We start from the raw sequence: 15908 nt of genomic DNA on the forward strand, positions 1-15908 counted from the left end.
GCTTCAAACAGAGATCTTAGAGTTTTATTCTAAAATTTTAGTCCTGATTCAGTAAAACATATTAGTAAAAAATTACTGGTTTATCTCCACTTTACATTTGTATCCAAATTGTATTTCTGGCAAATGGGACAAGTTAGGGTTACCTGTTTACCTACATTTATAGAGGAGGCTTTTAAGATTTTTGTTTATTGTTAATAGGAAATTTTCTGGAAGTTGTGGACTAAATTTTGGGTGATGGACACTGGAGCAGTTTGTTTTCAAAATGCCTATTATTTTTTTTTCCTTTTATTTAGAAGCAAGAGTTATCTCCCAGGAAGTTTGCATAGCAAAAAGATCGCCCTCAGGTCCTAGAGAGGACAGGGTCAAATATTTATGTCTGAAAGGCACAAAGAAAGGATGTAAGGTTTCTCTGAGGGCATTATCATAGAATTAAGGTATTTTTTTTCTAAGTGCAGTATAATTATATTTCCAATGTTTTGCCTTTTTGAAGTATCTACAAGCATCTCGATATGAACCTCGATATGAACAGGAGAGATTGGGGATTGTTAAGAAGAATGGGTGGGCTTTGAATTGCTCCTAGAGCTGCATTTCTGTTTGTATAGACTGAATTTGTAAGACAATGGTAGTTGTTTTAAACTCTTTAGAAAACTGTGTTGCAGCCTGAATAATAAAGAGGCTGACCTACCTATCAAATTACATTATCTTGAATTTGCTACTTCATATCAGAGAATATATTTCTATTAAGATGGAAATAAAGATCCCTATGAGTTGCATGCCTTTAGAATGTTTTAATAAATTGTTACACAAAGCCTTCCTAATGTTCTTTCTCTCTAAGTGATGCGGACTTTTTCCTCCTTAGCTCAACTAGATTTGGGTTCTTTTCTCACAACCAAGAAGAATTAGGCACAAGGTCATCAGAGGGTGAGTGGAGCAGAATTTATTAAGCAAAAGGAAAGCTCTCAGCAAAAAAACAAAAAGGGGTCCTGAAAGCAAGTTTCCAGTTGCTCCCTCCACAGTTGAATACAAGGGCTTAAGGTGTGAATTCTACCCCATCCTTCCAGTGCACATGTGGGTCCTTAGACTGTGTCCCTCCATATTGATTTATTTCTCTTACTGCACATGTGTTAAGGAATGGAATTTTCCACTGTGGGCATGTTTAGGCAAGACCCCTTTGCAAGCAAGTTCCGTTATCTGCACAAAACATCTGGTATAAATGCTTGTGGGGTGGGTTAGAAGTTCTCCAGGGACCCTTCCCTTACTGTCTGCCTAAAGCAAGCTGGATAACTCCTTTCATAACTGCATAATTCCATATTAGGAGAGAAGGCCTTAAACATAGTTCCTCTCAGGCTCTGAAGATCAGCCTCCAATTAAGCCCATTTCTGACCGTAGAGTATTTTGAACAAAAAAATCCTTTGAAATATGATTGTCAGGTTTTGAATGGGACAAACAGTAAATTTTCCTGGCACAGTTGAATCCCCTTTTTTCCCCTAATTACAAAGACCGAGAAGAGATGGACCCTTTTCCTTTAATTAATTATTTTTTTAGAGATCAAGATCTCATTGTGTTGCCTAAAGTGGTCTCAAACTCCTGGGCTCAAACAATCCTTCTGCCTCAGCCTCCCAAAGTGCAGGGATTACAGGCATGAGCCAACTGCAACCACTCCCCCCTACCTTTTTTAAACCAAAGGGGTATCTATTCCATGTGACTCAAAATCAAAATCCATAATCCCTTTTACAGGCAAACCACAGATACAAGAGACTTCCCCAGAGAGGGTGCAAAAGAAGCCACCTTCATGATCCAGCACCACTACCAAAGATAGAAGAATGACAGATGTAGACAAAACCTCCTACGAGCTAGTCATGCCAGTAGGATATCAGCTGCAAATGGGGTGCAGCCCACATTTCTGTTCAGCCATCTTTATATCTCAGGGCCCCTATCTAACAGTTGGCCACCTGCAGATGCAGGCCTGACAATCTGTGTTCCCTGACAGGTATAAAGTCAAGCCAAGCTCTCAAGATACAAAGTGAGACAAATAGGAACGCCATGGCTGTCCCTGGGAGGAAAAGGATTGATAATCGCTGAGTACTTAGAACCAAATTTGTGAGAGTCACAATTCAAAGCAATAATATTTACAAATTTCTCCTGCTAATCTGAATTTGGAAAGGGACCAGTTATCCCTTAGTAATATACTAAATCAAAAATCTTACCTTCCTCTCTCAACTGGCCACTGCAGGTAGAGATCTGGGAAATTGACTCAGTAAGAGTTCTTTGCTGGGTTAGTCAGTGGCAGCCCCAGAGCTGCTGAGTGTCCTAGCCAATGCAATCCCATCCTCATCACCAGAAACTGCAGAGAAGGAAAACAATATTTTCATCCTATCTGTCTACATTCTTGGCTGGGACTCTAACCAAAGACAGTAACAATAGAAAAATATACATATTTATTTAATTTAAGTTTTACATGACATGAGAGACTTCCTAAGGAAATGAAGACCCCCCAAAATGGTTAAACCTGAGTATTTTTATGTGAGATTTGATGAAGTGTGCAAAGTTATGAAAAAAGTGTGATAGGGCAAAGTATGGGTTAAGTCAAGTAAACTGGGGGAAATTTAGCAAAACCTATTCATTCTGATTCCTCTTTTGCCTCTATCTTTGGAGACAAAGATGCCCCTTTCCACTGGGTATATGGAGGGCAGCTCTCATTTGAGTTTCTTATGAAATGCTTCAGGAGAAAATCAGAGATACCCTCCTGCATTTGCCATTTCTCAATTTCTTCAGCTTAAAATATTCAATGTGTCAGAGCTCTGTATTATGGGGTAGTGTGTTCTCAACCTCCTCACCTACTAAAACCCATGTTTTCCTACCTTGTATTACCATGTTTTAAAATATTATGTTTAAAATACCATGTTTAAAAAATACCGTGTTTTACATACCTGGTATATTGGAAATCTACTACCAAGTTTTCTTCCTAGGGAAACTCTCATACTTGTGTACAAAGACATGCATAGGGTGTTCATTACAATGATGCTTAAAATAGCATAAAAGTCGATCATACTGATCTGTTCTTCAGTAAAAGGGTACAGGGTGGAATAGAGAAAAAAGAAAGAGCACAGTTTGCATGTACTTGTCCAGGTGGATAATACCGAGCTGGAGAAGACTTGAATCTGACAATCATCTGCACTAGCACCAGAGATTTTTTAAGCCCTGGACAACATGAAACGTGGAGAAAAGCATTATGTGACCAGTTATCCCTTAGTAATATACTAAATCAAATATTGGTATATATGAAATAATGAATAAGAATTGATCTTATAGTGGAGTTTTCTTTTTCCTAGTATTATTGTCTCATTCGGCCTCAAGCTGCAATAATAATGCAAAACAGTCCAGATTATAACCTCCTAAAGCACCAGCAACCTTTTATTCCTATAATTCTTTCCACCAAATTATTACATTGTTAGTAAAACAAGCTCTCACTTTTCCAAAAAGTAAAATTTTATTCTGAAATTTTAATTGAGTGTGGCCTATAAGAATAACTGCCATGTGTTGCAGGTACTGTGCTTATTAAACAATTCTTGATAATTTAATTTCTTTAAAAAATATTTTTATACCACTGTAGGCAAGGAGAAAAACCCTTTTTCCTTCTAACTTAGGTTCATTGGTGGGGCCCAGCAAATTAGACTGACAAAAGACAGATGAACAAGAGAAAAACAGGAGTTAATTAAGGAGTTCTTCATGGATGCACATGGGAGAACTCTGATGAGTAACTCAACTGGGTGATTGGAATTTACGGTTATATAGCATCTAAACAAAAAACAACAGATTTTGTAGAGAAGTGACAAGACAAAGGAAAAGAACTTTCAGCTTGTAAGGGCAGCAAACTGTGGGAAGGTAAATATATGGGGGAAGCTAATGGAACATGAGAGCTACAGTAGTTCCCCCTTATCTGCAGTTTTGCTATCCGCAGTTTCAGTTACCTGCGGTCAACTGAGGTCTGCAAACAGGTGAGTAAACAACATCAGATCAAAAATATTCAGGAAATGGGCCGGGCATGGTGGGATCACCTGAGGTCAGGAGTTCAAGACCAGCCTGCCCAACACAGTGAAACCCTGTCTTTACTAAAAATACAAAAAAAATTAGCAGGGCACGGTGGCAGGCACCTATAATCCCAGCTACTCAGGAGGCTGAGGCAGGAGAATCACTTGAACCTGGGAGGCGGAGGTTGCAGTGAGCCAAGATCACGCCATTGCACTCCAGCCTGGGCAACAAGAGCAAAACTCTGTCTCAAAAAAAAAAAAAAAAAAAAAAAAAATTCAGGAAATGGAAACATGAAAAAAAATACCAAAATAAAATTAGCTGGGCGCGGTGGCTCACGCTTGTAATCCCAGCACTTTGGGAGGCCGAGGCGGGCGGATCACGAGGTCAGGAGCTCGAGACCACGGTGAAACCCCGTCTCTACTAAAAATACAAAAAAATTAGCCAGCCGTGGTGGCGGGCGTCAGTAGTCCCAGCTACTCGGAGAGGCTGAGGCAGAAGAATGGCGTGAACCTGGGAGGCGGAGCTTGCAGTGAGCCGAGATTGCGCCACTGCACTCCGGCCTGGGTGACAGAGCGAGACTCCGTCTCAAAAATAAATAAATAAATAAATAAAAAATAATACGATTTTTTAGAAAAACAATACAGTATAACAACTGTCTAAATTATATTTACATTGTATTAGGGATTATAAATAATGCAGAGATGATTTAAACTGTATGGGAGGATGTGTGTAGGTTATATGCAAATACTATGCCATTTTATATCAGGGACGTAAGCATCCGCAGAAAATCCCCAGGAAGATCTGGAACCAATACCTCATGGATACAGAAAGGTGACTGTATGGTACAATATAATATTTTGAGAGAAAGACTGTATTCATATAATTTGTATGGCAGTATATTGTTATAATTGTTCTATCTTATTATAAATTATTGTTGTTAATCTCTTACTGTGCCTAATTTATAAATTAAACTTTGTCATAGGTGTGTATGTATGGGGAAAAACCCGGTATCTGTACTATTTGCTGCTATCAGTTGTTTCAGTCATCCACGGGGGGGCCTTGGGACGTATTCTCCATGGAAAAGAGGAGACTACTGTAGTTAGGAAGGTTTATTATGTGGATTCTTCTGGTGCCATTTCCAGGCTGATAAAGGTTTAAAGTTGTCTCTGGTGATTAACTTCTGTTTTTCCTAGTAGAGAGGAGAAAGGGGATATACCTTTGTAAATTTATAGTCTGCTTAGAGTTTGCCTTGTATCTGTTTCCAATTGTCTTTAGTTCAAAATCATCAATATGCCAAGTGGCATATTTTGGGGCAGCATATTCTGCTACTTTTCATAACCTTCACTGAATTATCCCCCAAGTATGAGTATATTGACTGCCAGATGGTCTGGATTCCTATGACAGCTTTTTTTTTTAACTAAAAGCTTTCAGGAACATGGCAAAGTAGCTCAGTGGATGAACAAGACTATTGATTTAGCTGAGAATGTTCTAGAGTTAAGAATTTGAAATACCATGACACAAATTCCAGTTCCCAGTTTTACAGTAATAGAAAAGCTAAAATTTTCTTTTTTTCCTTTGTGTGTGTGTGTGTGTGTGTGTGTGTGTGTGTGTGTGTGTGTGTGTGAGCCAAAGATTTATTTCTTCATTTCTTGCATTTGAAGTACTCTTCAATGACATCCTTGGCCTGAGACTCCTTGCCATAGTCCTTAACTACTGCACAACTGCAACCAACCACTTTATGAGGCTTGCCCTCTCTGTCAGTTTTACAGAGGCCTACCCTTTCCCCTAGTTTCTTGTTGTCATCAACCTTAATTAGGTTGATTTGGTGTTCAGCACAAAGGGCCTCCACCAACTTAACATACATCATAGGCTCATCACAATTGGATGCAAGCACACACAGGTGGGCTTGGTGCTTGTCTAAGCCTTTGGTAGCTTCGTGAATTCCACGTGCTAGGCCATCGTGGATGAGGGCAGTCTTCAGCACCTCCTGTAAAGCAGTATTAACGTTCATTACACCTCCAGCAGCAATGCCTTCTCGGCCGTGGTGGTGGGTTACCAGTGAAGACGAATCTTTTTTTTTTTTTTTTTTTTTGAGACAGAGTCTCGCTCTGTCTCCCAGGCTGGAGTGCAGTGGCGCAATCTTGGCTCACTGCAAGCTCTGCCTCCCGGGTTCACGCCATTCTCCTGCCTCAGCCACTCCGAGTAGCTGGGACTACAGGCGCCCGCCACCACGCCCGGCTAATTTTTTGTATTTTTAGTAGAGACCGGGTTTCACCGTGTTAGCCAGGATGGTCTCGATCTGACCTCGTGATCCACCGGCCTCGGCCTCCCAAAGTGCTGGGATTACAGGCGTGAGCCAATGCACCAGGCCGTGAAGCCGAATCTTAAACGCCAAGCCTCTGCCTCTGCACGACTAGGCGGCAGCAGGGAAAGAGGCCTCACGCACCGAAAAGGTAAAATGTTCTAAACCTAACAGTGAGCAAGAAGACTATTATATGTGAATGAAGGTAGGGGTTTTGAGTTCTTTTATTTTATTTCATTTTATTTACTACTAAAACGTGATAACCAGAAAAGATTTATAAAAGTTTTAAATTGCAGGACAGAATTCACATAAGAAATTGAATATCTGAAATAATCACTTAGTTGAAATAAATTATATGTTGGAGTCAGGGTCTGAAATCAACTATTAAAGTTTAGTATAATCAAAATTATTTTTGAAACTTCCTCAATAGATCATAAAATATACTGAATTTTAAAAAATATATTCCTATGTGCTGTACAGATATTATTATATATTATTGTACAAAGTATGGAGTACATAATGAAAAGTATCTTTACAAAGTATAATTTTATAGTATTGTAATAACATAAAAGAACTACTTGAATTTATGTAAATTAAATGTATCTGTGATGAAATCCTCTGTATTAAGAAAAAGAAAATTCGGTTGCTATTTCTGTGTTGATAAATCTTTTCCATGAGAACTTTTTCCCAAAACAATGCATCAACGAAAGAGTCTTCTTGAATATATTGATTTATACTTTTCCATTAAAGTTGTATGCAATTATTAGATCACTTACTGTGTCAACAGTGCAACTATTAAATAAACATATATAATGATCTGAGAAATGTTCATTATGTATTGCTATTGTTTTTGAAAGCAGGTTAAAATGATTTGGAATTTAGGTCTTTATTCATTTCCCTGCTTTTGTTTATATTTGAAAATTTCTGGCCGGGCGCGCTGGCTCACGCCTGTAATCCCAGCACTTTGGGAGGCCGAGGCGGGTGGATCACGAGGTGAGGAGATCGAGACCATCCTGGCTAACACGGTGAAACCCCGTCTCTACAGAAATACAAAAAATTAGCCGGGCGTGGTGGCGGGCGCCTGTAGTCCCAGCTACTCGGCAAGCCGAGGCAGGAGAATGGCGGGAACCCGCAAGGCAGAGCTTTCAGTGAGCAGAGATGGCTCCACTGCATTCCAGCCTGGGCCATAGAGCACGAGACTCCATCTCAAAAAAAAAAAGAAAATTTCTCTAAAAAAAGGTTTTTTAATTACTCACTATATGCCTTTTTATTTTATGCAGTACACGTTTTTACTACATGTGATCCAAAGGTTTAATGGTACTTAATGTTTGAGTAGTTCATATTTGAGCTCTTCTGTATTATACCAAACATTTTAGTGAATATATTCAGTCTTTGAAATTTTGAAATAAATTTCTGAAGATTAATCTAATAATTCACATGAACACAGGACTGATAGTTCACTTAGAATTCCATGAAGGAATGTAAAAACTGCTAATTTTGTTCAGGACAGTTATCCAGCTAACTAATTGGCACCTCCTTGTCATTAGGACACACAAATTCCCGGGAAAGTGCCAAAGTATTACTGTGAAAATAAAACTGCAAGAGAAGAGCCTTACTCTATTTCTAGTATTTATTATTTATTTATTTATTTGCTAAGGAAGAAAAAGATGTAGTTCTTAAAAGTTTTGAGTATTGCTAGGGGATTTACTTCTGTTTATTAAATAGCCCTGAAAAAGTATGTAACACCTTGAATCTACTCTCCTAGGGAAACAGAATAACAAAGTGGGTTGGTCTTTCACTCCAGAGACTTAAGAAATAGGTCTAGTGTCATGTCAGATTGAGCATCTCTAACGTGAAAATTAGAAATCTGAAATGCAGGGGCCAGACCGCGCCCACGCTTGTAATCCCAGCACTTTGGGAGGCCGAGGCGGGCGGATCACGAGGTCAGGAGATCAAGGCCATCTTGGCTAACATGGTGAAACCCCGTCTCTACTAAAAAATACAAAAAATTAGCTGGGCGTGGTGGCCGGCGCCTGTAGTCCCAGATACTCGGGCGGCTGAGGCAGGAGAATGGCGTGAATCCGGAAGGTGGAGCTTGCAGTGAGCCGAGATTGCGCCACTGCACTCCAGCCTGGGCGACAGAGCGAGACTCCATCTCAAAAAAAAAAAAAAAAAGAAATCTGAAATGCTCCAAAATCTAGAACTTTTTGAGTATCAACAACCTCCCACAAAAGGAAAATTCCACGCCTGACCTCATGTGATAGATTGCCGTCAAAAGACTGTCAAAACTTTGTTTCATGCACAAAATTGTTAAGTACATTGTATAAAATTACCTTCAGGCTGCGTGTATAAGATACTGATGAAACATAAATGTATTCCATGCTTAGACTTGGGTCCCATCCCCAAGATATCTCAAATATGTATTTGCAACTATTCCAAACTCTGGAAAAATCTGAAATCCAAAATGCTTCTGGTCTCACACATTTCAGAGAAGGAATACTCAACCCTTATTTGGTTGAGCGGTACTCTATTGACTTTCACATTTGAACAGTTCAAACAAACAACTTTCACCAGTTGTTTGTAAGGACAAACCCTGAAAAACATGAAAAGAAAACCATTAAGTGTAAAAATGCCAACATTGAATTTGAATAAAAGAAGAATCAACCGTTCTAATCAGAGGTGAAACTTTAAAATTTTTGCTTTCAGCTTTCACAGTAAAACAGGTAAAAATTGCCTATCTGCAACATTTGGTTTTTTTAAATTTATACAACTATGCCCTTTTTATGTTGTACTTACATTCCCTTGGAAGGAGTAGATAGGTATATTCATCCAACCTTGTTATTATTAATATTAACCATTAGTATTGACTGTTAGCCTAATATTGAGTGAATCCTTTTGATGAGAGAAGCACTACTGATGGTCATTATCATGGTGTAATAATATTAAAAATCATTTGTAAGCTGGGCGTGGTGGCTCCCGCCTGTAATCCCAGCACTGTGGGAGGCCAAGGCAAGTGGATCGTCTGAGGTCAGGAGCTCAAGACCAGCCTGGCTAAAAATACAAAAATTAGCCGGGCACGGTGGTGGGCATCTGTAATCCCAGCTACTTGGGAGGCTGAGTTAGGAGAACCGCTTGAACACAGGAGGCAGAGGTTGCAGTGAGCCAAGATCATGCCATTTGACTCAAGCCTGGGTTACAGAGGGAGACTCTGTCTCAAAAAAAAAAAAAAAAAAAGTCACTTGTAGAGGAAATATTAGAATACTTTACTACAATGTTATGTAATTATTTGGGGAGTCAAATAATTTTGTTTTAATGATCAGTGAGTTTAAATTATTGGGTGAATTAGAAGTGTCCTATCATATTCATTTGTATAATCAAACCTATGTGCATATAGATTACACTTAACTGAAATTTTTTTAAGGACTGTTACAAAGAAAAATTGTCAGGTCCCACCTTAGACTGACGCTGAAACTCTGTGGGGTGGAGCCCAGCAATCTACTTGTAACAAGCTGCTTAAATTTGAGAATTATCGCCTGTAATCCCAGCTCTTTGGGAGGACTAAGTGAGTGGATCACCTGAGGTCAGGAGTTTGAGACCAGCCTGGCCAACATGGTGAAACCCCGTTCTCTATTAAAAATACAAAAATTAGCTGGGCATGGTGGCAGGCACCTGTAATCCCAGCTACTCGGGAGGCTGAGGCACGAGAATTGCTTGAACCCAGAGGTGGAGGTTACACTGAGCCGAGATCCAGCACTGAGCCACCCAGCCTGGGTTCTGCAGTAAGACTCTGTCTCAAAAAAAAAAAAAAAAAAAAAAAAGGGAGAGAATTATTGTGTATTCCATAACTACTACTAGGTTAGTATAAGCTACAAAATATAATAAAAATATGTTAAACTGTTTTTTGTGTTTTAAATTTCTGTGACTATTTTTGTTGATTGCCTTTGTGAAGATGTTTATGTAGATGTTTCTGAATCTTCTATCTAATGACTAATTAGATGTTTCTAAATTTCCTATCTAATGCAAGGAGGCTATGTAAATCACCCCAGGATCATGTTAAAATGCTAATTTTCTGTCTCTCCCACATCCCATCAAATCAGAGCCCTAAGATGTGTTGATTCAGTATTTGAAGTAAGGGCCTGGGTCAGTATTTTTTTATGGGATTCTGGGTTTGGAAAAGAATCACTGTTCTCGACTTCCTAACATTTAATTGAATTTGTATCTTAGCATGAATAAGGGTATTAATCTATGAAGAAGCTGTGGAGCAATATATATATAGTACCTCCCTCTCTAGACTTAAGCTGCTCAGGCAGTGAAGCACATCACTTTGTTTTATTAAATGACCCTGTTTTGTGTCCTCACAGAATTACTGCCTGTATGCTTGACAGAGAAGAGCAGCCGCCTGATATAGGATGGGCATGTCCGTCACAGGCTTATCCTGGCCAGACAGAATGCCATTTATCCTCACCTTGAATAGCTGGAATCAATTAATACAGTGAGAAGAGCAATGAGACTCTAGGCAGTCATGCAGTGTTTTGATCTGTTCATATGTTGGAGGGGTGAGAGGTGAAAAATGGACAAAAAGACAAATTAGACCTGTTAGTATAGGTTAAAGGAATTTAGAAAAGGAACCAATAGGCTTCTATTCTCACCATGGGCAATACCTTGGATTTCCATATTCTAACTTAAAGCAAAGGTTATGTTTCATACTCAAAAATAGGAACAGGTAGAACTTCAATTTTTCACGTTTGTAATTTTTTCAGTGTACTAACTCATAGTCTATAACACATGATGGATTCCTTCTTCCATCCATTCCCACTGATTTCCCTAAACATAGACAGATGAAGAGCTGTTTTGAAATGCTGTGAGACCAATCCCTCTTTCTGACTGTGTTAATTTATTCTGGCTCTGCAAGGCCAGCATGAATGGCACTCCGCTTTGCCAGCTGAGGTCTGAGTGAATGTAGGGAACCAGAGATCTTGCCCATCCTGAATCAGGCTGATGTGTTTGTTCCAGACCCTGTTGCTCTTACTTTTCTCTTAAAGACAGAAATATCTGTTGACTTTGATCCAACTAAGACTATAAAATTTAAAAGCATCTTTTCAAATCTGAATCTGTTGAATTAAATATTCTAATATGGTTAAAAGTGACTCTAAAAACATATCTTTTTAATTTCTAAAATTATTCATGAAAATGTTGTCTCAGCTGGGCATGGTGGCTCACGCCTGTAATCCCAGCGCTTTGGGAGGCTGAGGCGGGTGGATCACCTGAGGTCAGGAGTTCGAGACCAGCCTGACCAACATGGAGAAACCCCATCTCTACTAAAAATACAAAATTAGCCGGGCATAGTGGCGCATGCCTGTAATCCCAGCTACTTGGGAGGCTGAGGCAGGAGAATCGCTTGAACCAGGGAAGCAGAGGTTGCAGTGAGCCGAGATCGTGCCATTGCACTCCAGCCTGGGCAACAAGAGCAAAACTCTTCCTCTAAAAAAAAAAAAAGAAAAGAAAAGAAAAAGAAAAAAGAAAGTGTTGTAGTGTTGTCTCACTTAATGAAATAAGTACTTTTAAGAGAAACATTTCTTTATGTTAACCTCTCTCTTCACCTCTTTTCTATATGCATCATTATAGTTTACTTCCAGAAATATTTGGCTTGGAGACTTAGGGTGAGTAGTAGCTGGTTATTCTGAAGATCTTTGTTTGGTTTTCATTAATTCTTTTAGTTTTATCCCACTCTACCTCCAATTTAGAAATGAAAATACAGTCATTGATTTTTGTTACTGATGTTGATTTGTTTATTCATACTCTACCCTATTTCTATTAGGATGTGTGGGAATTCTGATATTATTCCTGTTTAAAATAATATGAAATAGTAAAAGCGGTAAAATTAAAGTTTACACAAGCCTTGGGAAGTGTAATCATTTCTAAACTATAAGAAAAAGTAAAGCTTAAAATATGAATCCATTTCTTGTTTCACTGATAGCCATCATGATTACCTATATTTAGATTCTAAGTATACCGTCTCTGAGATAATTCAGAGGGCTTTTAGGTGTCCTTAATTATTCTAAATGATAAGGTTATGTAATTTTGCATATTTCACTCTTTTAACAAATACTTATTGAATACTTAAATTTGTGCCCAACTCTGTGCTTCAGACCTTAAATGAATTACAGTGAATGTGTAATGGAATTGATCCTTTTAAATTACAAAGCAATTTTTTATTATTAAAATAAGCGGACCGTATTACTTGAAATGGGATGAGGATGTAGTTATCTTTTGGCAAAGTATTGATGAGCACTATAGACAGAGATGCAACATTGATTGCACCCTAAATATGTGAGTTCCCTGTTATTTTGATGTGCACAGCTTATTCTACATTCCTTTCTTTTTCTATTAATGAGAAGGAATAATGTTCACTGATTCAGTCAGTAGCACTTGGCCATTATTTGCTGAGCTGTATAAACAATAGGCAGCTGTATCGTTGTTTATATTACATGATTTTGTTTATTCATTTAAAAAATTTTTATGACAGTACTGTAGCTTAGCAGCATTGCTTATGGTAATGAAGAAGTTAATTAGCAATATTGAGCAAGACTTTAAGACATCAGTTTTAATAAGTAGTGCTAAAAGTATTACAGTAGTCATCCACAGATAAACATAATAAACCTCAGACAAATGGGGGAAATGGTCAAATTATGAGAAAAAGTATTTTAGAATGCTTTGGCTTTGTGGTTTCAAAAGAATAGTACAGATAAATACACATTCACATACCAAGGACACTGCTAATTTCACTGTTGTTTTTTCCCTCTTAAACTAAAACTACTAAATGGTAGAAAATGGAAGCTTACTTTAACAATAAATAAATAAATAAGCAATAATCTTTTAATATTAAATTCATGCTGATAGAGAAAGAAGACTCTGCCAGTAAAGCAGTCAGACAGCTTACAAAGGATACTGGAATTATTTGAGCTTTCTAGCCCAGAAATATTGACAGACATAGTCTGAATGTGTCAGTCTGCTTCATTTTAGAGCCAAAGTCTTAATTCAAGCACTGGGAAATCCATAATTGGAAAGAATCCCATAGTCACTGCTGATATTTTTCTCTAATTATAAGTGACTTTGTTGTATCATAAGCCTCCTTAAGAACTCTTGATTTTGATAAGAAACGTATTCCCAGGCTCCACTGACTAGACCTGGCATTATCAGAAATTAATTTCTATTGGTTCAGCATTAGAGTGTCATGTAGTAGTTGATACAGTGATACAAAAACACTAATATCAGAGTATTTAAATGTGGCATCAATTTTGCCTGAGGGCCAAACAGAGGTTAAACTTGCATTTCTTGATATCAGTGGCTTAAGGGATTCTGTGACTCATTTTGGGATTTCATTATGATTGTGGCAGATGATGTTACTTTACCTTATGCTTTTGTCATGCCACCATCAGCAGTGTCTCTATATCTGAGCCAAGTGCCTGGGTGATTCAGTATGTATTTAATTCCCATAGACCTTCAGAGGTTATGAGGTTATTTTTTATGAAAAAGGGGTGTTTTCCCTCTATGTATTTATGATATGTCCACATGTGAGTGGGCCGTGCCAAAAATTATTAAAGCCAATAGAAGTTAGATTGTTGATAGGAAATATCTTGAAAAGAGGTAGTTCTAGGAAATTGTATATAAAGCCTCTCAATGAAGGTTCTTTGCTGAATGAGTTATGACCACACTCAAAATTATTTTATTTTATTTATTCAACATTTGGTGAATATTTATGATATGCAACATACTTTACTGAAAGCTGTGGGAGATAAAGTAACAGCCTTGGCCCCATAGATGAGGAATTCATTGTTTGATTATAGAGGCAACAAACTTGAAGAGTCAAGTTATGCCAAATAACAGAATTTCTTATTTTTGTAAAATTTATCAAGTTAATAATAATAAATCTTAAACAAAATAATATACGTCTTATTAAAGTTATGCATCATGTGGATTTATTTTTATTTAAATGAGATATTTAGCAAAATCTCATATGACACTCCTAGAAAATGAAGAAATGTGGACTACATTAGATTAGGTTAAACTATATGAAATTGCCAATATCTGACAGTTTTGATGTAAGAAAATGCAACTTTTATGACTTGACCTAATATAATGTAACGTCCTCACAAGTAGCTTGAATTACCCAAGGAGAATAAAGCAATATGTTTATTAATCAGAGTTAGCCTAGAAAGTAGTCATATGAGAATGTTGACAAGCTTTGTCCTTGGCCCTCTCTTGCTCAATATTTTTCATCAATAACTTTGACGAAGATATAGAAGATATGACAATTTGAATTGCTAGATGGCAGATTATTTAGAAGGAATACCCTAATAGACCAAATGATAAAATCAAGAATCAAATGGTTTTGAACAGCCTATATCAAGGATCTAAAATTAAAAGATAAAATCTAACATAGCTAAATGTTAAGTCCTCTGCTTAGGTTTTTTTATTTCCTTGTGTATTATACAATTCCAAAATGTGAGACTCTGCTTGACATGTGAACAACAACGACAAAAACCCCTTAATTCATTTTCGGCCAGCAAATACATATTAGTTGACTCACTTTTTTCCAGTCACTTCATAAGATGCTGCGGATGCAATGACTCAAACACATTCAGTCCCTCTCTTCACAAGTTTACAGAACGTGGAGAACCACAGGTTCACTTTGTAACACCAGTTTGGGGTATGGGGTGTGAAAGATGAATGCAGTCTTCAGGTACATTAATAATAGTAATAATTATAATGACACCTAGAACAAAGGTGAACATTTTCATGCTATTCCCATTTGGTCAGAACGCTTCCTAAGGATTGGATTCAGAGCTCCTGGGTATCAGCTTTTAGGAAGAATGTCAAAATGTGAGAGTTGGTTCACAGGAGGATGCCTATGTTGGTATGAATTCTGAGAACTATAATCCAATAGACAAAAGGTTGAAAGATGAGGGTATTTAGCTAATGGCTATCGCGTCTAATTGCCTGTGTTCAAAAATGGCTTCACTACTTTCTAGTTATATAACGTTGGGCAAATTACTGAGCCTTTCTCAGCCTCAGTACCCTTATCAGTAAAAGAGAAATTATAATAGTACTTGTATCTCAAGTTTGTTAAGAAGAGTGAGTTAATATTTGTAAAGTACTTAAAACAATGAATGACATGTAAGTGACATGTGAGTGCTACATGTAAATAAATGAATAGATGGATAGATCTATAAATTGATAGGTGGCTAGATAGGGGATAAATAAATAAAGGGGGTTAGGAGGGAGTTTAAGAGAGAGACATAGAAGGTAGTTTGAAATATCTGAAAAGAAGCTTTGGAAGAGAAAGTATTCATGCTTCATTCTTCCTAAAAGGAGCATGATCAAGTAGCCAGAAATCACTGGGTGAAAACAAATTCTTATTCTTTGATAAAATATACTTTTTTTATTTGGCCAGTTTTTGTTCTGCAGTTCTCTAAATCTTGTTCATTTCCAAAGTGATGCAAAATTGGCAAAATTAACTTCAACAACTCTGCCTCTTCACGTGATGCCTTTCGTGTAAAGTAGGTGGCACTGC

The 15908-nt window shown here is 37.7% G+C and overlaps 2 protein-coding genes across 48 annotated transcripts in view; one reads left to right on the top strand and one right to left on the bottom strand.

Moving 5' to 3' along the window:
• Positions 1-15908, top strand: part of ADGRL3 (adhesion G protein-coupled receptor L3) — an 866327-nt gene that overhangs the window by 567638 nt on the left and 282781 nt on the right. The gene's annotated exons all lie outside the window — the stretch shown is intronic.
• On the bottom strand, positions 5246-6064 carry LOC116468159 (small ribosomal subunit protein eS12-like). The gene has a single exon (XM_032753960.2). It carries the CDS (start codon positions 6041-6043, stop codon positions 5675-5677), a length of 369 nt encoding a protein of 122 aa, XP_032609851.1. The 5' UTR covers positions 6044-6064; the 3' UTR covers positions 5246-5674.

This window comes from Hylobates moloch, unplaced genomic scaffold, assembly GCF_009828535.3.
Source record: "Hylobates moloch isolate HMO894 unplaced genomic scaffold, HMol_V3 SCAFFOLD_2, whole genome shotgun sequence".
Lineage (NCBI taxonomy): Eukaryota > Metazoa > Chordata > Mammalia > Primates > Hylobatidae > Hylobates > Hylobates moloch.